At 38.1% G+C, this 25,025-nt stretch overlaps 1 protein-coding gene across 1 annotated transcript in view; it reads right to left on the bottom strand.

Annotated features, from left to right (window-relative positions):
* Nucleotides 1-25,025, bottom strand: part of LOC111150800 (DDB1 and CUL4 associated factor 6) — a 165,124-nt gene that overhangs the window by 92,957 nt on the left and 47,142 nt on the right. The window contains exons 5-8 of the mRNA XM_022508408.1: nucleotides 17,461-17,574; nucleotides 16,703-16,838; nucleotides 13,250-13,464; nucleotides 7-100 (exon numbers count right to left, since the gene is read on the bottom strand). Coding sequence (XP_022364116.1) covers nucleotides 7-100; nucleotides 13,250-13,464; nucleotides 16,703-16,838; nucleotides 17,461-17,574 — 559 coding nt within the window. The remainder of the gene's footprint in view (nucleotides 1-6; nucleotides 101-13,249; nucleotides 13,465-16,702; nucleotides 16,839-17,460; nucleotides 17,575-25,025) is intronic.

The following is a 25,025-nucleotide window of genomic DNA, read 5'->3' as shown; positions in this document are numbered from 1 at the left end:
ATGTACCATCTCGTTCTCGTTCACTCTCAGGCCTCGCTCGAGGTCCAGTATCTGACCAATCCCCACGAAGTCTCAAACGCTTCACTGGAGGCTGTCGTAGCTAAAAGGTGAAGAGAAAATGCGTTTGCTCAAGTCTTAAAGCAGGCTTTAAGTCTAACAGATTCCTTCCATGTCCTTGCTGTCTCTACTGAGTATGCAGAACAGATCCCAGGTCAAAATACGATAGACAGTTCTTACAGCGATGGCATCTACTGATGGTGCAGCCTAACCTGAACATCTTCATCCTCAGGAGTCTGAACAGAAGTTTGAAATCAGCCATGTGTGACTTCTAATCCCACCCGTATCTCTTTACAATTGACAAGAGGAAAGTTATTTAACCAAAAGGAGCTTGAGTTTTCTATTACAATGACATACACAGTCTAGGTAAAGTGCCTACACACATGACAATAGGAATTGTCACTATTCTATTATTATTAACTACTTACTCTCCGGGTCCCCCTATCTACTGCAATCCTTCACTACTCACCTCGGGGTCTCTACATTTTTCCCTCATTCTTGGCTAATAACTCTTCCTCTTAGTTCAGAGAAAATAAAGTCAGTCCTGTAGAAATGACACTAATTTCTTCAGCTGCATTCTACAAACATATTGCCAGTCTACAACTTCCTAATTCCTTCGAACCTTTCTCAGAAGATGAATCATTTATTTGTTTACGCTTAATCTCTCCACTGTGCTTTTTATTTTATTCCTTCAACCACTCAAGCACCTTGCTCGACAATGACTCTCCCACAACTACGTCCGTTTCCTCTCTTTTCTTCCCTAGGACATGTTGACGGTTTCGTACCGTTTTGAACAAACTGAACATCTCCATTTTATACTACTACCGAGCTCTACTTTTCCCACATCTTCTGAAGCTTTCTTGTCAAGCTGCGTGAAAAGAAGTCTGCTATTCAGTCCGCCTTTATCTACCCGCCTCCCTCAGCTCTCTCAGTTGCCCCATGTTCCCATCCTTCCAGCGCATTCATTCTCGCCAACCTCACCAACGAGGGACGGCAAAGCTCACCAATCAGGGAAACAACGATCAACGGTCAATCGCCAATTCAAAGACCACCCTTCACAGCCTACTTCGTTTGATGTCTATGGCACTTGACACTCTTGATTATTCTCTGTAACTTTTACATTTTTAACATTTTTTATTGAGATAACACACACACCAGAGCAGTCACCCTTCAAAAGTATGTAAGTCACTGACGCATATGCACAAAGCTGTGCGACCACTTGCACCGCCTCTAACTCCAGAACATCTGCATCACCCCAAAGAGAAATCCAACAGCTGAAAGCAGCTGCTCTCCTTCTCCCACCACTCGGCTCCTGGCAACCACTCATCTACTTTCTGTCTCTAGGGATATGCCTATTCTGGACATCTCATCTAATTACATGGCCCCTTCTATCTGGCTTCTGGCACATGCTGTAATATTTTCAAAGTTCATCCATGTCGCAGCATGTATCAGTATTTTGTTTCTTTTAATGGCTCAATAATATTCTATATTTTGATGTACCATTTTTTGTTTATTCATTCAACACGCTATGAGTACTGAGTTGTTTCCACTTTTTGGCTGTTGTTCATAATGCTGCTATGAACGTATGTGCAAGTTTTTATGGGGACATATGTTTCCAGTTCTCTTCAGTATGTATCTAGAAATGGAACTGCTGGATCTTGTGATAACTCTATGCTTAACTTTTGAGGAATTGCCAAACTGTTTTTCAAAGCAGCTGCACCATTTTACACTCCTACCAGCAATGTGTGAAAGCACCAGTTTTTCCATGTCCTTATCAACACTGTTACTGACTTTTTTTAAATTTTAGCCAACCTAGTAAGTGCAAAGTGGTACCTCACTGTGGTTTTGATATATTTTGGTTACTAGATTCTAAATCGTAAATCAAATATATGATGCAAAAACACTTTCTCTCATTTTGTGGATCACTCCCTTTATTTTTATTTTTTAACATAACATTCATTGATTTTCTTTTTCCTCACAATTAAGCAGATTTTGATAGAAACTTAGTGACAGCTTAGCTGTGAATTTTCTGTTTTCTCCTGGAAACCATACTAAGCAGCAAGATGGGGGAAAAAAAAAGTCTACACCCTCAGCAAAGAAGAGAGAGGGTAAAAATCCCTCACAAATTCCCCAAGTATGTAAGTATGGCTAGAAGCAACAGAGAATAGCAAATGTGCACAGGAAGCCACAAGTGTGACTGGGAGCAATCAGAAGACTAGAGGAAGCTTCGTGTGGCAACTGGCCAAAATCTTACATAGATAATCATCTCCAGAACCAGAGGGCCTCACTCTGTATGCGAACTATATTTAGAAAAGAGCTCTGCTCCGTAGTTATCAGAGAGGAACTGTATATTATACAAGCAAATAGCTAGTGTCATAACCTCAACAATTATTTCTGGAATGAGATCTTCAAGTTAAAAACAGTTACAACTTTGAGTTTTTGAGACAGGGAAAATAACCGACACAAGAATAATGAAAATGGGGGTGCCTGGGTGGCTCAGTGGGTTAAAGCCTCTGCCTTCGGCTCAGGTCATGATCCCAGGGTCCTGGGATCAAGCCCCGCATCGGGCTCTCTGCTTAGCAGGGCGCCTGCTTCCTCCTCTCTCTCTCTCTCTCTCTCTCTCTGACTGCCTCTCTGCCCACTTGTGATCTCTGTCCATCAAATAAATAAATAAAATCTTAAAAAAAAAAAAAAGAATACTGAAAATGCTACAAGCATTAATTCAGTCATTCAAGAAAGACTCTTCTGAGCACCTTCCATGTGTCAGGCACTACTCCAGGTATTGGGAGAAGATCAATGGGTAAATCATACAAAAACCCCAATGTCACAGTTTATTAACTAGTGAACAATACATGATAAAAAAGTAAAATATACAAAGAATGTGTTAAGTGTTATGGGGAAAAATTTAAGTAGACAAAGGAGATGGGCATTACCAGGCAGTTAAAGGCTGTGACTTTAAACATGGTGGTGAAGTAGGGCCTCGCTGAGAACGTGACGAGGGCAAATATCTAAAAATAGCTAAGAGAAAATGAAATCCAGATACGCAGGAAGACCATTTCAAGTGCAGTAAACACAGATGCTATAAGGAAGACACACGCTTCAGCTGCCTGAATAAGTCAGCAGAGGCAGCCGCAGCGAGTAGAGTACTGAGAGAACAGCAGAAGTCACCGAACCACGTGACATAAGCACTTGAAGCCACTGACAGGACCTTCATTTTGCTTTGAGGAGATGGAGAGCCACCTGGGAGTGCTGATCGGAAGAGTAGCATAACTGGACTTGGTTTTAAAGGATCAATGGGCCACTACATAGCTAAAGGACAAGTAGGGGAGCTGGTTAAAAGCGACCACAGTAATTGGGATAGGTAGTGAGGCCTTGGATCAGGGTAGTAATGACAGTCGGAATGGGAGTTAGTACTACAGATCTGGGATATGTATTTTTGGCACAAACCATGGGGTCAGGAGAAAATGAGAAACAATCAACAAAGTAGTCCATGATTGGAGTGGGGCAGGTACAGAAAATGTGAAATAGATTAATTAGAGGAAAAGACAGCAAAGACAACAAAAAGAAAAAAGGAATACAAAAATAAAGGAAATGAGAAATTTAAAAAATTGAGTACAAAAAAATACTAAAGAAGGGGAAAAAATGAAAGAGAAATTATTACAGGATTAAGAATTAAGAAAATAGGTTTTGCGGCAAGATGTCGGAAGAGTAGGAGACCAAGATATCATCAGGTGCCAGAAGATCAGCTAGATAGTTATCAAACCATTCCGAACACATACAAACTCAACAAGAGATAGAAGAGAAGAAGAGCAAAAATTCAAGGAACAGAAAATCAACCACCTTCCAGAAGGCAGGACATGTGGGGAAGAGAATCCGAAGCCACAGGAACATAAATCGCAGGGGGAAGGGCTGGCTCCCGGTGAGGGTGGAGCAGCTGGGAACAAAATTGGGACCTTTAGAAGTCCGCTCCACTGACGGACGTCGCTCCAGAGCCTAAGCAGGGGGTGGAGCCCACGTGAGTACAGTGGTCGTCTCAGGACCCACAGGGTCACAAAAAGACAGGGGGTGTGCGAGTGCAGCAGAGCTCCTGGGTATCAGAGCGGGGAAAATGGCTGCAGAGATGGAGTCAAGGCATTGGTCTTCAGCTCAGGGTGACCTTAAGTCATGATCTGAGGCACATTCGGACCACTGCTCTTTCAGCAGGGACCCCATAAGTGGCACACCTGGGGAGACCAGCTCCTTCCTCCTCTGGAAGGAGCGGTCCAGGAGCACACAGCAGGAATCTGCTGGGTTTGGAGACTGCAAACGGGGCCGTGCACCAGAGACAGAAATGCTCTGTCACAGGCTGGGGGAACTCAGAGCACGGCCAGAGACCAAGGAGATAGGAGGCACGGACTGATTTTTCTCTGAGAGAGCACTGAGGATCCGGGCCCTGAGCTCCTGGCTCCTCCAAGCCAGAGACTGGGTGGCCACCATACCGGAAGTGTTCGGGGAACAAAAGCTCCGAGCGCGAACCCAGGCAGATTGCTTAGCCCAGCCCCTGGCAGGGGCAATACAATTCCGCCACGAGCAAAAACATTTGAGAATCACAGCAACAGGCCCCTCCACAAGAAGATCAGCAAGAACATCCAGCCAAAACAAGTTCACCAAGGGGCGCCTGGGTGGCTCAGTGGGTTAAGCCGCTGCCTTCGGCTCAGGTCATGGTCTCAGAGTCCTGGGATCGAGCCCCGCATCGGGCTCTCTGCTCATCAGGAAGCCTGCTTCCTCCTCTCTCTCTGCCTGCCTCTCTACCTACTTGTGATCTCTCTGTCAAATAAATAAATAAAATCTTTACAAAAAAAAAAAAAAAAACAAGTTCATCAATCAATGAGAACTGCGGAACTCCAGAGGTAGGGGAAAGCAACATGTGGAATTCATGGCTTTTTTTTCCCATGATCCTATATTCTTTCAAAGTTATTTTTAAGTTTTATTTTTTTCTTATTCTACCTTGTAAAATTATTCCTCTTTCCTATTTTAATGTTTTAAACTATTTTATCTTATCAATACCTTTTCTTAAAAATCTTATGTAATTTTTGTTGTAATAGTCATAAAGTCTCCCTTCATTGTATTACCTTATTTTTTGTATACATCTAGTCTTTTTTTTCTTTAAAATTTTGGGATACAGTTTCTTCTAAATGATCAAAACATACCTTAAATCAAGTGCATGGCTTAGTTCTAATCTCCAGCCTGATCACATTCTTTCTTTTTTTCTTTTTCAAACAACTTATCAATTCCTTTTTTAGTATCTTTTTTAATATTCATCTTTACAGTCATATTGTATCCCTTTATCATGTTTACCCTTATTTTGTATATATATAAGTTTTTCTTTCTTTAAAATTTTGGGAGGTAGTTTATTCTAACAGACCAAAATACATCCAAAATCAAGTGTGTGGCGCTGTTCTATTTATCAGTCATATATATATATTCCCCCCCCGCCCCGGCCGGTTTTGGGTCTCTTCTGATTTGCTTCGTGTATATTTTTCTGGGGTCATTCCTACCCTTTTAGTATTTTGTTCTCTCATTCATATATCCTTTTTTTTTTTTTTTAAAGATTTTATTTATTTGACAGACAGAGATCACAAGTAGGCAGAAGGCCAGTCAGAGAGAGAGGGGGGAAATAGGCTCCCTGCTGACCAGAGAGCCTGATGCGGAGCTCGATCCCAGGACCTGAGATCATGACCTGATTTGAAGGCAGAGGCTTAACCCACTGAGCCACCCAGGTGCCCCTCTCATTCACCTATTCTTATCTGGATAAAATGACAAGGTGGAAAACTCGCCACAAAAAAAAAAAACAAAACGAAGAGGCAGTACTGACAGGTAGGGACCTAATCAATACAGACATTAGTAATATGTCAGAACTAGAGTTCAGAATGATAATTATCGAGGTGCTAGCTGGGCTCAAAAAAAGCATGGAAGATATTAGAGAATCCCTTTCTGGAGAAATAAAACCCCTTTCTGGAGATGAAAAGGACTAAAATCTAACCAAGTTGAAATTAAAAAAGCTCTTAATGAGGTACAATAAAAAAGGGAGGCTCTTACTGCTAGGATGAATGAGGCAGAAGAGAGAATTAGTGATATAGAAGACCAAATGATGGAGAATAAAGATGCTGAGCAAAAGAGATGCAAACAACTGCTAGACCACGAGGGGAGAATGCGAGAGAGAAGTGATACCATAAGACAAAACAATATTAGAATAATTGGGATCCCAGAAAGAGAAGAAAGAGAGATGGGCAGAAGGTGTACCACTGTAAATTATAGCAGAGAATTTCCCTAATTTGGTGAAGGGAACAAGCATCAAAATCCAGGAGGCACAAAAAATCCCCCTCAAAATCAATAAAAATAGGTCCACAACCCGTCATCTAATAATAAAACTTAGAAGTCTCAGTGACAAAGAGAAAATCCTGAAAGCAGCTCAGGGCAAGAGGTCTGTAACTTACAGTGACAGAAATATTAGATTGGCAGCAGACCTACCCACAGAGACCTGTCAGGCCAGAAAGGAATGGCATAATATATTCAGAGCACTAGGTGAGAAAAATATGCAGCCAAGAATACTATTTCCAGCTAGGTTGTCACTGAAAATAGAAATAGACAAACAAAAACTAAAACAATTTGTAAACACCAAACCAACTCTACAGGAAATATTGAATTAATACCTATTCTTCTAAGCAGAGAGCCTAAACGTAACAGACTAGAAAGGAATAGAGAGATTATACAATAACAGTCACCTTACAGGCAATACAATGGGACTAAATTCATATCTTTGAATAGTTACCCTGAATGTAAATGGACTAATCCGCCAATCAAAAGACACAGGGTACCAGAATGGATAAAAAAACAAGACTCATCGATATGCTGTCTACAAGAAACTCATTTTAGATGCAAAGACACCTCCAGATGTAAAGTGAGGGGGTGAAAAACAATTTCTCATGCTAATGGACATCAAAAGAAAGCTGGGGTGGCAATCCTTGTATCAGATAAATTAGATTTTAAGCCAAAGACTATAATGAGAGATGAGGAAGGACACTGTGTCATACTTAAAGGGTTTGTCCAACAAAAAGATCTAACAATTTTAAATATCTATGCCACTAATATGGGAGCAGCCAACTATATAAACCAACTAATAACAAAATCAAGGAAACACATCAACAATAATACAATAACAGTAGGGGACTTTAACACACCCCTCACAGAAATGGACAGATCATCTCAGCAAAAGATCAACAAGGAAATAAAGGCTTTAAATGACACACTGGACCAGATGGACATCACAGATATATTCAAAACATTCCATCCAAAGCAACAGTATACACATTCTTCTCTAGTGCACATGGAACATTCTCCTGGAAGAGATCAGATCCTGGGTCAAAAATCAGACCTTAGCTGGTACCAAAAGACTGGGATCATTCCCTGCATATTTTCTGACATCGATGCTTTCAAACTCAAACTCAACGACAAGAGAAAAGTTGGAAAGAACTCAAATACATGGAGGCTAAAGAGCATCCTCCTAAAGAATGAATGAGTCAACCAAGAAATTAAAGAAGAACTAAAAAAAAAATTTCATGGAAACAAATGAAAATGAAAACACAACTTTTCAAAATCTTTGGGATGCAGCAAAGGCAGTCCTGAGGGCAAAGTAAATAGCAATACAACCCTTTCTCAAGAAACAAGAAAGGTCTCAAATATACAACCTAACCCTACACCTAAAGGAGCTGGAGAAAGAACAGCAAAGAAAGCCTAAACCCTGCAGGAGAAGAGAAATAATAAATATCAGAGCAGAAATAAAGAAAATAGAAACCAAAAGAACAGTAAAACGGATCAAGGAAAGTAGGAGCTGGTTCTTTGAGAGAATTAATAAGATTGATAAATCCCCTGGCCACACTTATCAAAAAGAAAAGAGAACGGACCCAAATTAATAAAACCATGAATGAAAGAGGAGAGATCACAACCAACACCAAAGAAATACAAACAACTGTAAGAACATATTATGACCAAATATGGGCCAGCAAATTTGACAATCTGGAAGAAAGGGATGCATTCTAAGAGACTATATAAACTACCTAAAGTGAACCAGGAAGAAACAGAAAACCTGAACAGACCCATAACCAGTAAGGAGATTGAAGAAGTCATCAAAAATCTCCCAACAAACAAGAGCCCAGGGCCAGACAGCTTCCCAGGGGAATTCTACCAAACATAAAGAAGAATTAATACCTATTCTCCTGAAACTGTTAAAAAAAAAAAAGAAATGGGAAGAAAACTGCCAAACTCCTTTTATGAGTCATTACCTTGATCCCCAAACCAGACAAAGACCCCATTAAAAAGGAGAATTAGAAACAATATCCCTGATGAACATGGATGCAAAATTCTCACCAAAATACTAGCCAATAGGATCCAACAGGACATTAAAAGGATTATTCACCACGACCAAGTGGGATTTATTCCAGGGCTGCAAGGTTGTTCAACATCTGCAAATCAATCAATGTGATACAATACATTAATAAAAGAACAAGAATCATATGATACTCTCAATAGATGCTGAAAAAGCATTTGACAAATACAGCATCCTTTCTTGATCAAAACTCTTCACAGTGTAGGATGGAGGGTACATACCTCAATATCATCAAACCCATCTATGAAAAACCCATAGCGAATATCATTCTCAATGGGGAAAAACTGAGAGCTTTCCCTCTAAGGTCAGGAACACGGCAGGGATGTCCACTATCACCACTGCCATTCAACATAGTACTAGAAGTCCTAGCCTCAGCAATCAGACGACAAAAAGAAATGAAAGGCATCTGAATCGGCAAAGAAGTCGTCAACCTCTCACTCTTGGCAGATGATATGATACTTTATGTGGAAAACACAAAAGACCACTCCAAAACTGCTAGAACTCATACAGGAATTCAGTAAGGTGGCAGGATATAAAATCAACAAACAGAATTCAGTTGCATTTCTATACACCAATAGCAAGACAGAACAAAGAGAAATTAAGGAGTCAATGCCATCTACAATTCCACCCAAAACCATAAGATACCTAGGAATAAACCTAACCAAAGAGGCAAAGAATCTGTACTCAGTAAACTATAAAGTACTCATAAAAGAAATCCAGGAAGACACAAAGAAATAGAAAAACCTTGAATGCTCATGGATTGGAAGAACAAATATTGTGAAAATGTCTATGCTACCTAAAGCACATTGAATGCAATCTCTATCAAAACACCATCACTTTTTTTCAAAGAAATGGAACAAATAATTCTAAAATTTATATGGAACCAGGAAAAAACCCCAAATAGCCAGAGGAGTTGAAAAATAAAACCAAAGCTGGTGGCATCACAATTCCAGACTTCAGGCTCTACTGCAAGGCTGTCATCATCAAGACAGTATGGTACTGGCACAAAAACAGACATGTAGATCAGTGAAACAGAATAGAGAGCCCAGAAATGGACCCTCAACTTTATGGTCAACTAATTTTTGACAAAGCAGGAAAGAATGTCCAATGGGAAAAAGATGGTCTCTTCAACAAATGGTGTTGGGAAAATTGGACAGCCACATGCAGAAGAATGAAACTGGACCATTTCCTTACACCACACAAAAAAATAGTCTCAAAATAGATGAAAGACCTCAATGTGAGACAGGAATCCATCAAAATCCTTGATGAGAGGCAGCAACCTCTTTGACCTCGGCCGCAGCAACTTCTTCCTAGAAATATCACCAAAGGCAAGGGAAGCAAGGGCAAAAATGAACTACTGGGACATCATCAAGATCAAGAGCTCCTGCGCAGCAAAGGAAACAGTCAATAAAACCAAAAGACAACTGACAGAATGGGAGAAGATATTTGCAAATGACTTACCAGATAAAGGGCTAATATCCAAAATCTATAAGGAACTTATCAAACTCAATACCCAAAGAACAAATAATCCAATCAAGAAATGGGCAGAAGACAGGAACAGACATTTCTCCAAAGACATCCAAATGGCCAAGAGACACATGAAAAAGTGCTCAACATCACCACTTGGCATCAGAGAAATACAAATCAAAACCACAATGAGATACCACCTCACACCAGTCAGAATGGCTAAAATTAACCAGTCAGGAAACGACAGGTGTTGGCAAGGATGCAGAGAAAGGGGAACCCTCCCACACTGTTGGTGGGAATGCAAGATGGTGCAGCCACTATGGAAAACAGCATGGAAGTTCCTCAAAAAATTGAAAAGAGCTACCCTACAACCCAGCAATCGCACTACTGGGTATTTACCCTAAAGATATAAATACAGTGATCCGAAGGGGCATGTGCACCCAAATGTTTACAGCAGCAATGTCCACAATAGCCAAACTATGGAAAGAGCCTAGATGTCCATCAACAGACGAGTGGATAAAGATGTAGTGTATATATACAAGGGAATACTATGCAGCCATCAAAAGAAACGAAATCTTGCCATTTGTAATAATGTGGATGGAACTAGAGGGTATTATGCTGAGCAAAATAAGTCAATCAGAGAAAGACAATTATCATATGATCTCTCTGATATGAAGAATTTGAGAGGAAGGGTGGGGGGTTGCAGGGGGTAGGGAGGGAAAAAATGAAACAAGATGGTATCGGGAGGGAGACAAACCATAAGAGACTCTTAATCTCAGAAAACAAACTGACGGTTGCTTGGTGGTAGGGGATAGGGTTAGGGTGGTTGAGTGATGGATATTGGGGAGGGTATGTGCTATGCTAAGTGCTCTGAAATGTGTAAGCCTGATGATTCACAGATCTGTACCCATGGGGCAAATAATACATTATATGTTAATATTTTTAAAATCCATTAAAAAAAAGAATTAAGAAAATATAAAAATATTTATTAAGAATTAAGAAAATAAAAAGTAGGGGCGCCTGGGTGGCTTAGAGGGTTAAAGCCTCTGCCTACGGCTCACGTCATGATCCCAGGGTCCTGGGATCGAGCCCCACATTGGGCTCTTTCCTTGGTGGGGAGCCTGCTTCCTCCTTTCTCTCTCTGCCTGCCTCTCTGCCTACTTGTGATCTCTCTCTGTCCAATAAACAAAATCTTTAAAAAAAAAAAAAAAAAGAAAAAATATCATTAAAACATAAGAAAAAATCATTGTGTGAAAGTTTGATTCAAATTTTAAAATCCTTTTCAATCATTACTTACATCTCCAATCAAAATACATTATTCCTTCCTTTGCTCTACTTATATGGAAGATAACTCTTACATATAATTCAATTAAGTTTTACATATTCATGTTTTTATATCTTTATTTCCACTAAACTGTAAATTCCTGAGTGAGAGGTGATGTCTTTGTCAATGTCACCCTTGAGTTTCTTAAATTTCTACAGGACCTAGTCAAGTAGATATTCAATAAATATTTGGTGAGTTGAGTGTGTCTGAACACTACTGTCAAGGATTTAGCATAAAACACTGAAGAAAAGGTGGTAAGCTTAAGAAGGAGACTGACAACTAATTTCTTCTTCTATATATACCTGTGAATTGCTTAGTTTATTATACTAAGCATGATTTATTTTTATGATTGTAATACTTTTTCAGAATTATTTTTCTTAATTTAGTTGATTCAACAAAGAATATCAAGAAAACCATGTCCAGAAAACCAAGTGTTCATGACTCAGCCTCATTCACTCTGAGTATGCAAACATATTTTGGCTCAGTATTCTATGGTACAAAAGCTGGCTGGCCCACTTAAAACGTTTCTGCACTTCCAGCTCTCATTATGTAAGAGTCAGAAAGCTGGACTGTAAGTTCACTGGAGCACAGGTCGCAAGAGGAATTACACAGCAGCAACAAAATGCAACAGCAGTCTCGTTTTCAATAAGACCAATAAACTCAAAAATAGCCTTCATTAGCCAGCATCCCATTTTCTTTGTCAATTTTCTAATTCACATAAATACACTGGAAAATTTAAAATCCCAAGAATATTTATAAAGATGTGCTGATTTTTCCCTAATATTACAGACTAATCTGCAATCATAACAACTGGATAGAGTTTTGCGTATCACAAGAATGAGAAAATTGTTCTTCTTTACTACCTTTAAAATAAGTTCACTAATAGGAGTTGGTCCAGTACCAAAAAGTCACTAATAATAGTAAAGCAACAGTTAATTTCAAAAACATTTACAAGCCAAACAGTAGTGATTAAACACAGGACATTAAAAAAAAAAAAACAAAAAACCAAAGTGAAAAATATATTGGAGAAAGAAGCTAAATGGGTTAACACAAACATTTTTCTATTGCTGCATACTTCAAGGATATATTATTTCTGGTTTTTGCCTTTTATAAATAAGAGGATGGTTTGCTATTTCATTCTTTTAAAGATTTTATTTTTAAGTAATCTCTATACCCAGTGTGGGACTTGAACCCACAACTTCAAAATCAAGAGTCACATGCTCCCCTGACTGAACCTGCAAGGTGCCCCAATGGTTCACTATTTCAGAGTTGCCTAGTTTTCAATATATAGTATGTATATAGATCTATATATAATAATTAGAAAATGCAATATATAAACTTCAGTAAGACTAAATGTTTATGCTCACCCACAGGATTTTACCTATTACCATTTACTATTCATATATGGACAACAATCCCCTCCTCTCACCATTGTGTGTGTATATGTATGTGTGCGTGTGTGTACTTTAACTTAACTTTTTCTCACTTATTATATGTATTTTGTAAAATGCACCAGGGGGGTCTGTTACTAGTTCTAACTGAGACAAAGAAACACGATCAGAAGAGAAGGGGATCGCTGTCCACATCTGAATAGTAAATGGTAACAGACAAAACGCCTGTTGGTGCATAAACATAAACATTTAGTCTCTTTTGAGCTTAAACATCCAGCTTCCTATGGTTTCGACTGTTGTGCGCTACAGCTACTGAGATTTCTTGCTTTTGCTGCTGTGCCTCCACAAAGTCAGAAGAACATTTTGCTATTAAATATTTTCTCTTTAAAAATATTCCACAAGACTTTCTTCTAGAGCTTTATCCTTAATGATTAGCCCCTTTCATGTATACTCGTGCCCTTCTACAAAACCTAGACTATAAATACCTTGAAAATCACTTATATTTTTTGAAGCCCCTCAAGTCCCAGGAGTCACTGAATTCATGTTTCTGAACGGAATGAAGAACATGGCTTTGAGCAATCTTACCTCTTCTCTTCTTTCTTCTGCAGAAGGAGTCTTAAGTTCTCGTGCTGTATCATCTTTCGGGTCAAAAAGATATATATAATCTGAAGAGTAACTAACAAGAATCTCTCGGCCATCTTCACTGTAACACAGCGATGTCACCCTGCAGGACTTATTATTAAGATGGGAAGGGATAAAACGGGCAACCATTCCAGTAGTTCCTCGACCTGCATAATTCCCTAAATAAAAAACAGGAAGTTGTATACATTTTTTAAGAAAAACGCTTTAAAAACTCTTAATCCGAATTATGAGATATGTGATTTAATGTAGCAATATAAAATCCAAACTATCATATTCTATTTCTAGGAAAGGCTCTTTTCTTAATAGCCTAAATTTATAACAAAATAATAAAGAATATAGTATGAAGGTTACGTAGCTTCAAAAAAAATTTCCCGAGTGGCTGGAATTACATAGATTATATAAATGTTTTATAGATTACATAAATGTTTTACTTGAAATATAAGTTATTTAATCAATTAAAATGATTTGTGATTATAGTTACACTAAATCACCTTCCAAAAATTTTCCTCCAATGAAGATAATATAATTTTTACAATATAAATAGGTGAGCTTATATTTATTACTAGCATACTAGATAAAATTGTGCATTTTCCCTTTAAAATTATTTACCTTTTGCTTTAGGTTAGAAAAAGTTCTTTTTATTAATTTATTTATTTATTTTTCTTAGTAACCTCTATAGTCAATGTGGGGCTCAAATTCATGACCCTGAGATCAAGAGGTACATGCTCTTCCGACTGAGCCAGCCAGGCACCCCTATGTTTTTTTAATTTTTTTTTTTTTTTTTTTTTTAGATTTTATTTATTTATTTGACAGAAAGAGAGGTCACAAGTAAGCAGAGAGGCAGACGGAGGCAGGGGGTGGGGGCAGCAGGCTCCCTGCTGAGCAGAGAGCCCGATGCGGGGCTCGATCCCAGGACCCCGAGACCATGACCTGAGCCAAAGGCAGAGGCTTAACCCACTGAGCCACCCGGGCGCCCCTCACCCCTATGTTTTTAAAAGATTTTTGATTGTCATGAAATTTTCCTCTTAAAATGACAGAGTAGGGGCAGTATTCCAGCTTTAATTTTGGCAGTCATCAATATAATATAATATGATACGATAGGGAGGGGTCCAACTGGCATTTTGTGCCATGGGGGTCTGGGAATGCTAAATTCTAAGAGTCCCACAAGACTGTATAAGGAGACCTACTGCACAAGGTCTTGTCCTGCCCAAAATGTCAATAGTGTCCCATTGTTGAAAAATACTAAGTTAGCCTAGAATTTCATCTTATATTACTACTGTTTCCCCTAAAAGTGCATATCCAAATAGGTAAGATTTCTCAACCACAGTTCCAAAAACAAACTAATCCCACCCCCCAAAAACCACCTACTCATCCTTTTTAATCTCTCTCTCTCTTTTTTTTTTTTTAAGAGAGTGTGCACACGATTGGGGGCAGGGTAGAAGGGAGAGGGAGAGAGAGAATCTCCATGCCCAGCACGGAGCCCAACTCAGGGCTCAATCTCATGACCCTGAGATCATGACATGAACTGAAACCAAGAGTCGATGACCAACTGAGCCACCCAGGCGCCCCCAACCTAGTCTTCTCATTTCAGTACTCTGTGTCCATTTTTACTGGATATAAACTGACACTGAGATTGAGACTGTTAGTTTCTGGCCAACACCACTTTTATTTTTAGCAATATAAAGTATGTGAAAATATACAGATGTAGGTGTATTTGCTGGGTGTGTGGGTATATATTCCTGGCCTTCCCTTACGAGAAAATGCTAATAAGCTGGCTTTAAATGGAATATTCCAGAGGCAGTTTCATTCCACAATGGAATGAGAAGCAAATGAGGAGTTTAAGAAAGATTCAACTTCAGGGCTATAGCAGCATCAGTAACAGTACTTAACAGGGCTTAAACTGGGCTTATGCTGTGTGTGAACACGTACCACGTACCCACTGTTCTTCCCTAACTTTCCTCTCTACAACAAAGAGAAATGAGGAGAGCCAAGTGTTCTGGGCTGATAGGGTCCCCCCACAAATTCATGTCCATCTAGAACTCAGAATGATTCTGGAATATTTGGAAATAAGGTCTTTGCAGATGTCATGAGGTCATATTGCATTAGGGTGGGCCCTAGATCCAATATGACAGGTGTCCTGATAAGAGGAAAATACGGATTCAGATACACACAGGAGGGGACAACATGTACATGTGGAAGCAGAGAGTGAAAGGAAACATTTAAAAGTTAAAATTGGGGGTACCTGGATGGCTCAAGTTGGTTGGGTGTCTGCCTTTGGCTTGGGTCCTGATCTCAAGGTCCTGGGATCGAGTCTTATGTTGGGCTCTCTGATCAGTGGGGAGGGAGTTGACGTCTCCCTCACACTCTCCCTCTGTGCTCTCTCTCACCAATCAATCAATCAATCGATCAATCAATCAATCTTTTTAGGGATGCCTGGGTGGTTCAGTGGGTTAAGCCTCTGCCTTCAGCTCAGGTCATGATCTCAGGGTCCTGGGATCAAGCCCCACTTCAGGCTCTCTGCTCAGCAGGGACCCTGCTTCCTCCTTCTCTCTGCCTGCCTCTCTGTCTACTTGTGATCTCTCTCTGTCAAATAAATAAAATCTTAAAAAAAAAAATCAACCTTTTAAAAAATAATAATAAATAAATAAAAGCCAAAGTTGTCAGCAACCACCACAAGCTAGGAGAGAAGCATGCAAGAGTCTTCCTGAGCACCGTCGACAGAAAACCTTTAACACCTTGATTTTAGACATCTAACCCCCAGAAATGTGTGGTAATTTGTTATGACAGCTCTAGGAAATTAATACATCAACTTTTTAAAGTGATAAACTGCAAAAGTATCACCTGGATAGGGTCATAAAAACTTCATAAAATGCTATTTTTATGTACGCATATATGTATGCATGTATGCTCCATGCCCAGTATGGAGTCCATTGTGGGGCTTGAACTCATGACCCTGAGATCAAGACCTGAGCTGAAATGGAGTCAGATGCTTGGGACACCTGGGTGGCTCTGCTGGTTAAGCGTCTGCCTTCGGATCAGGTCATGATCCCAGGGTCCTGGGATCAAGTCCCACTTCAGGCTCCATGGTCATCGGGGAGTCTGTTTCTCCCTTTCTCTGCTGCTCGCCCTGCCTATACTGTCTCTCTCTCTCTCTCTGTCCTGATAAATAAATAAAGTCTTTAAAAAAAAAAAAAAAAAAAAGAGTCAGATGCTCGATTGGCTGAGCCACCCAGGCGCTCTAGTAAAATGTCGTTTTTTATAATAATCCATATTGCTTAAAGTATTTATTGAATTTTATGAAACTAATGAAACCTTAAAATTGCAAATATGTCGTCATAAAGATTTATTCTTTGAGCTCACAGAATCTTATATTTTCTCTAATATACTGCTTTTTACCTGTGGCTCTTGTGCCCAGCATTCGCCGATCATATATTCGTACTGAGCTATCTGAACAGCCAACAGCAAGGTAATATGGTATCGGTGGGCAAATAGCGACAGATGTGGCAGCACGTCGGCAGTTAATTAAAATATCCTATAAAAGATTATACAACACCAGTTACACACAGCACTGCCGTAGAGAGGCTACTCTAAAGATTTAAAACTTTGAAATATTTTAACATGTAAAACATTTCCCTTTTAACTAGAAGAAAATAACCATTCTCAGAAATCCTAACTCGGTTTGATAATGAGAAGGATAAACAACACGGTTCTCTTTATTTTTCAGATTTCTATCAGTTTTCCAACAAAATCGGCTTCTGTGAAGCCAAAATAAATATACTCAGTCAATATTCATTCTCAGGAGTTTATTACTCTAAGGGAAATTCTTTTTTTCTTTGCAATTTCCTACGCAACTCTAATACTGACTTCTAATACAATATTGTACATTTACCTTATAAAACAGCCAAAATATGAAATATATATATTTAATTAGTGGTTGAAAAAACAAACAATACGTGAGTAATGCAAATTGCATTCTGAAGAGACAAAATAAAAATTATTCCCAAATATAAGACTAAAACACGGAGTAATTACACTAGATCAACAAAATTTAATACAATCAAATTCACCCATAATCTTACAACCCAGAAATACTTACTGTCCAATTTTAATTATCTTAATTTTTTTGGTCATTTATATAAAAATTTGATTCTTACATCTTTGCAATCTTCTTTTGTGCAGCTAGTTTTGATACGTGTATCAAACCACCGAACAGTTCCATCTTCACCACAAGAGAGGAAAGTATATGGGTCATTGGGTACAGTCATAATCTGTAGATGAAAATCAAAGTACAGGTAATGTTATTAAACATTTAAACAAATATCTTTGAAAGATATTACTATTATTTAAAAAATTAAAGAATAAAGAAGTAAAATTGTTTTCATATTTATAGACGATTTCATCATCTAAGTAGAAAATCCTATGTAATTAATTTTTAAAAAAATAAGTATTAGAATAACTAAATTTAGAAAAGCTGCAGGATACAAGGTCCATATATGAAAATCAATTGTATGTCTACACTACGGCAACAAAACCATTAGAAACTGAAAATTTAAAAATAGTAACATTTATAATAACATGAAAAAATAAAATGCTTAAGGACATAAAAGACACATAACAATGAAAATTATAAAACATTACTGAATAAAATTAAAGTCCTAAATAACACGAGATAAACTGTGTTCACGGACTGAGAAATTTAATATCATCACTTCTCCCTAAACTGATATATAGATTTGAAATAAATTCCAGCAGGATTTTCGGCACAAATTACAATTTGATTATCAGATTCATGTGGAAACACAAAAGACCTAAAATACCTTAAGTAATGTTGCAAAAGAAGAACAAAGGACTTATACTACTGGCTTTAAGAGTTACTAAAACTACAGAAATTAACATAGTGTGATGGAGGCTTAATAATAAATCACTGGACTTCTAATACTATGTTGAACAAGAGTGGTGAGAGTGGGCATCCTTGCTGTGTTCCTGATCTCAGCGGGAAGGCTGCGAGCTTTTTCCCATTGAGTATGATATTTGCTGTGGGTCTTTCATAGATAGATTTTATGAGGTTCAGGAATGTTCCCTCTATCCCTATACTTTGAAGCGTTTTAATCAGGAACGGATGCTGGATTTTGTCAAATGCTTTTTCTGCATCAATTGAGAGGACCATGTGGGTCTTCTCTCTTTTCTTATTAATTTGTTCTATCACATTGATTGATTTGCGAATGTTGAACCATCCTTGTAGCCCAGGAATGAATCCCACCTGGTCATGGCGGATAATCTTTTTAATATGCTCTTGGATCCTGTTTGCTAGGATCTTGTTGAGAATCTTAGCATCCATATTCATCAGTGATATTGGTCTGAAATTCTCCTTTTTGGTCTCTCTTCGCAGATGACGTGATTCTTTATATGGAAAACCCAAAAGACTCCACCCCCAAACTACTAGAACTCATATAGCAATTCAGTAATGTGGCAGGATACAAAGTCAATGTACAGAAATCAGTGGCTTTCTTATACACTAACAATGAAAATACAGAAAGGGAAATTTGAGAATTGATTCCATTTACTATAGCACCAAGAACCATAAGATACCTGGGAATAAACCTAACCAAAGAGGTAAAGGATCTGTACTCAAGGAACTACAGAACACTCATGAAAAAAATTGAAGAAGACACAAAAAGATGGAAGACCATTCCATGCTCTTGGATTGGAAGAATAAACATTGTTAAAATGTCTATATTGCCTAGAGCCATCTATACTTTTAATGCCATTCCGATCAAAATTCCACCGGTATTTTTCAAAGAGCTGGAGCAAATAATCCAGAAATTTGTATGGAACCAGAGGAGACCCCAAATCGCTAAGGGAATGTTGAAAAACAAAAATAAAACTGGGGGCATCACATTACCTGATTTCAAGCTTTACTACAAAGCTGTGATCACCAAGACAGCATGGTACTGGCATAAAAACAGACACATAGACCAGTGGAACAGAGTAGAGAGCCCAGATATGGACCCTCAACTCTATGGTCAAATAATCTTCGACAAAACAGGAAAAAAATATACAGTGGAAAAAAGACAGTCTCTTCAATAAATGGTGCTGGGAAAACTGGACAGCTATATGTAGAAGAATGAAACTCGACCATTCTCTTACACCGTACACAAAGATCAACTCAAAATGGATAAAAGACCTCAACGTGAGACAAGAATCCATCAGAATCCTAGAGAACATAGGCAGTAACCTCTTCGATATCAGCCACAGCAACTTCTTTCAAGATATGTCTCCAAAGGCAAAGGAAACAAAAGTGAAAATAAACTTTTGGGACTTCATCAAGATCAAAAGCTTCTGCACAGCAAAGGAAACAGTCAACAAAACAAAGAGGCAACCCACGGAATGGGAGAAGATATTTGCAAATGACAGTACAGACAAAAGGTTGATATCCAGGATATATAAAGAACTCCTCAAACTCAACACACACAAAACAGACAATCATATCAAAAAATGGGCAGAAGATATGAACAGGCACTTCTCCAATGAAGACATACAAATGGCTATCAGACACATGAAAAAAATGTTCATCATCACTAGCCATCAGGGAGATTCAAATTAAAACCACATTGAGAGATCACCTTACACCAGTTAGAATGGCCAAAAATAGCAAGACAGGAAACAACATGTGTTGGAGGGGATGTGGAGAAAGGGGAACCCTCTTACACTGCTGGTGGGAATGCAAGTTGGTGCAGCCACTTTGGAGAACAGTGTGGAGATTCCTCAAGAAATTAAAAATAGAGCTTCCCTATGACCCTGTCATTGCACTACTGGGTATTTACCCCAAAGATATAGATGTAGTGAAAAGAAGGGCCATCTGTACCCCAATGTTTATAGCAGCAATGGCCACGGTTGCCAAACCGTGGAAAGAACCAAGATGCCCTTCAGCGGACGAATGGATAAGGAAGATGTGGTCCATGTACACTATGGAGTATTATGCCTCCATCAGAAAGGATGAATACCCAACTTTTGTAGCAACATGGACAGGACTGGAAGAGATGATGCTGAGTGAAATAAGTCAAGCAGAGAGAGTCAATTATCATATGGTTTCACTTATTTGTGGAGCATAACAAATAGCATGGAGGACAAGGGGAATTAGAGAGGAGAAGGGAGTTGAGGGAAATTGGAAGGGGAGGTGAACCATGAGAGACTATGGACTCTGAAAAACAATCTGAGGGGTTTGAAGCAGCGGGGGGTGGGAGGTTGGGGGAACCAGGTGGTGGGTATTGGAGAGGGCACGGATTGCATGGAGCACTGGGTGTGGTGCAAAAACAAGGAATACTGTTACGCTGAAAAAAAATTTAAAAATAATAATAATAATAATAAATCACTGGAAGAGAACAGGTACTGATCAAAAATAGATGAAAATAATATGGCCAAATGATTTATGATAATGGTGCAAAGAAAACTCAGTGAAGAAAGAACAGTGTCAGAAAACTAGATATCCACAGGCAAAATAATGAACCTCAAGCAATATTTCATACTTTCTTAAAAACTAAAAAACAACAGGGATCATTGATCTAAGTGTAAAACATAAATATAAAACTTCTAGGAAAAAATCTTTGTGACTCTTGGTTAAAAAAAGATTTTTAGATATCACATTGGCCCATAAAAACAAAGAGCTTTGGTAAAATGGGCTTCCTGAAAATTGAGAGCTTCTTTTGGAAGGACAATGCTAAGAAAATGAGAAGACAAAACTGCTGACCTGGAGGAAAAAAAATTATAAATCACATACCTGAAAAATATCCAAAACATATCTTGAAAATCCCTCAAAACTCAATAATGAGAAATGACTATACCACTAAAACAATGGGGAGAAGATATAAACAGACATTCACCAAATACATAAAGATGATAAGCACATGAAAGTATGCTCAACATCATTAGATAATTGGGAAATAAAAGTTAATAACACGAGAAATTCCACTCTGTATCTATTAGGATGTCTAAAATACAAGACTGACCACAGCAAGTGTTAAAAGGATGCAGAACAACTGGAACAGCCGGGCACTGCTCACAGAAATGTAAAATGATACAACCACTCTGGAACAGTTTGGCAGTTTCTTAAAAAGTTAAACTTATACTTCTAATATAACTCAGTCATTCCATTCCTAGGTGATTACCAAAGACAAATGAAAGTACAAGTCCATACAAAGACATTTATACAAATATACAAAATGGCTTTATTTGAACAGCCCAAAACTAGAACCCAAATGCCCATCCAAAAACAAAATATAAAAAAACTGTGATATATCTTTATAAAGGAATATAACTCAGAAATAAGAAGTTAGTTACTGATACTCTTAACAACATGAATGAATCTCAAACATGAGTATTATCCTAAGTGAAAAAAATCAGACCAAAGGAAGAATACATATGGTTTGATTATATAATCTCATTCATATATAATTCTCCAAAAAATATAAATGAATCCACAGTAGTTGAAAGATCAGTCATTCCCAAGGATGTGGAGGTAAGTAGGGATAAGAGAGAGGGAATAAAAATGGGAATACGGAAATTCTTGGATATAATTGATATATCCATTACCTTGAATATGCAAATGATTTCAAGGGACAATAAACTGTCAAAACTTACCAAATTATATTCTTTAAATCAATGCTATCAACAGTTCATTTAAAGATAACTGAGGTACTAACCAGTGTAATAAGTCAAGAAAAAGAAGCAAAAGGTATATGGTTTGAAAATAATGAAAAATGTCATAATGTAAAAAAGATGTCACTGTGTAGACAGAAAATCCAAAAGAATCTATAGCTGAATTACGATCATTAATAAGTGAATAAAAAGACTGCTAGTTTTAAAATATTATAAACTCAATTGTATTTTTTATACCAGTAACATTTAAAAACTAAAATACTTAAAAAGATAACATTTACAACAGTACCAAAATATCAAATACTTTAAAATTTTAAGGAAAGTTGTACAGTAATGCCACACTAAAAATTATAAAATATTTTAGTGAGAGAAATTAAAATCTTAATAATTACAAAAATATATCATCCCCATTGATTGGAATATACAATAATTCTAAGATATTAGTTTGCCCTAAATTTATCTTTAAATTCAGTATAATCACAATCCAACCTTCAGCAAACTTTTTGTTGGAAACTAATATGCTGCTTTAAAAAGTTATATTGAAACACAAAAAATCAAGAATAGTCAAAATGTTCTTGTAGTAGGAACAAGAAAATGTACTCTATTAGATACCAAGAGTCATTTCAAAGCTATGGCAATTAAAACAATTTGGTACTTAAAAAGGTACAAATATACCAATATTTGGTCTATACCAATAGACCAATGGTGCAAAATAGAGTACAGAAATGATCTATGCACATATGAACTCTTAATTTACAGTTAATGGCATGCTGAATAGCAATGGGGGAATAAAACCAGTATTTTAAGATGGTGGGTAAAATCCATATGGAAAGAGTGATATGAGCAAGATTGCAGAACAGAAAACCTCAACTCACTCTCCTACAAAAACACTGACTTTTAATAACAATATAAATTCAAAGAGCTTTGGGGCACCTGCATAGCTCAGCTGGTTAAATGTTGGACTCTTGATTTTGGATCAGGTCATGACTCCAAGGTTGTGAGATGGAGCCCCAAGGCAGGTTCCACGCTAAGCATGGAAGCCTGCTTGGGATTCTCTCTCCTCCCTATGCCCCTCCGTCGCCCTCCCCAACCCTACTCGTGCACACTCTCTCCCTCAAAAAAATAAATAAATAAACTGAAGTAAAAAAGCATTTATGAAAATGCCAAAAACCAGTTAAGAAGGCAGTACATCAGTCAAGTTCAAAGCCAAGTACAGCCATACTGAATGGAAAAAGAAAACTTATTTCATTTTAATCATATCAGTGCCTCCCCCAAGGCAACACAGCTCAATACTGGGGGAAAAAAGCCCAACTGCAGCTTCTCCATTGGAAAGGAAAAAGAAGAGTAGAATGTCTGTCCAGCTTATGGGTGGAGGAAGCTGCCAGGGGACTAGTTTCTGTCTTGCTTGGCTCAGCATTCATAAAACTGGCATATCTTGAGAACAAAAGAGAGCTCAGTGGCTTCAGTGAAAGACCAAAAAACCTGCAGTATCATTGACAGAAAAGGGAGCAAGGTCACTCTAACTGGAAAATTAGATACACCAGACCAGAGAAGATACATCATCATAAAAAGTCTAAGGGATCTCCAGAATCTCTAGCTGGGATGACTGGTGAAGACCTTCCCTTATACAAAACAAGTCTATAAAGACGGGAGAGATGGCTGTTTTTATGAAAGCAAAAATCACAACAACAAAATACCAAGACACACAAAGATACAGTGTAACAGCCCTATCGAAGGAACAAAATAGCTTCAGAAACTGACTCTAATAAGATACATGAATTACCTAAGAATTTACAAATTAATTATCCTAAAGAAGTTCAATGCACTTCAAGAGAACACAAATAAACAACTAAATGAAACTAGGAAAACGGCACATGAACAAAATGAGAGTATCACCAATGACCAAAAAAACCTGGAAAAAAGAACCAAATGGAAATGTGGGGCCTGAAGAATATAATAATTACTTTAAAAACTCACTAGAGGAAATCAACATCAGGCTTGATCAGGCAGGAAGAAAAATCAGCAAACTTGAAGACAACTCTTTTGGAATTACCATGTCAGAGGAACAAAGAGGAAGAATGCAGAAAAGTGAAGAAGACCTTAAGGGACCTACAGCAAGATATATGGAAGTTTCAGATGGAGAAAAAGGGGCAGAGCGCTTGTTTGAAAAAATAATGGCGGAAAACTTGCTAAATCTTCCCAAAGGAAACGGATATCCACACTCAGAAAGCTCAGAAGGACTCCAAATAGGCTGAACCCTAAGAGGTCCCCCCGACTCAGACACATTACAGACAACCTGTCAAAAGTCAAAGACGGGGCACCTGGGTGCTCAGTTCATTAAGCATCTGCCTTCGGCTCAGGTTATGATCCCAGGGTGCTGGGATGGAGAATGAAACATAAAAACAATAGTGCCAAAATCAGTATAAGATGTACTGAAAAAAAAAAATAAAGGTAAAATGGCAATAGTAAGTACTTCCCTATTAGTAACTGCTTTCAATGTAAACAGTACCCTACCAAGTGGGAAGTATACAGCAGTAAACACCTACATTAGGAAAAGAAAAGATCAGGGCACCTGGGTGGCTCAGTGGGTTAAGCCGCTGCCTTCGGCTCAGGTCATGATCTCAGAGTCCTGGGATCGAGCCCCGCATCGGGCTCTCTGCTCAGCAGGGAGCCTGCTTCCCCTCTCTCTCTGCCTGCTGCTCTGTCTACTTGTGATCTCTCTCTGTCAAATAAATAAATAAAATCTTAAAAAAAAAGAAAGAAAAAAGATCTTAAATCAACAATCTAACTTTATACTTCAAAGAACTAACAGAAGAGCAACAAAAGAAACCCCAAGTTAGAAGAGGAAAAGGAAACAACAGACTAAAGCAGAAATAAAGGGAATGGAAGACAGAAAACGCATCAATGAAACTAAGTTGGTTTTTAAAAAATATCTTCAATACTGTCAAACTCTTACCTAGACTAATAAGGAAAAAAAAAAAAAAGATTCAACAAAAGCCAGAAATGAAAGAGATAAGAAGAGATATTACTAATTATGACACAAATAAAAAGCACCTTAACAGAC

The sequence above is a fragment of the Enhydra lutris genome, unplaced genomic scaffold (assembly GCF_002288905.1).
Source record: "Enhydra lutris kenyoni isolate GAN:26980312 unplaced genomic scaffold, ASM228890v2 scaffoldscaffold24, whole genome shotgun sequence".
NCBI classification, from domain to species: domain Eukaryota; kingdom Metazoa; phylum Chordata; class Mammalia; order Carnivora; family Mustelidae; genus Enhydra; species Enhydra lutris.
Note: the sequence above shows the minus strand (reverse complement) of the source record. Positions and strands in the feature narration are given on the sequence as shown.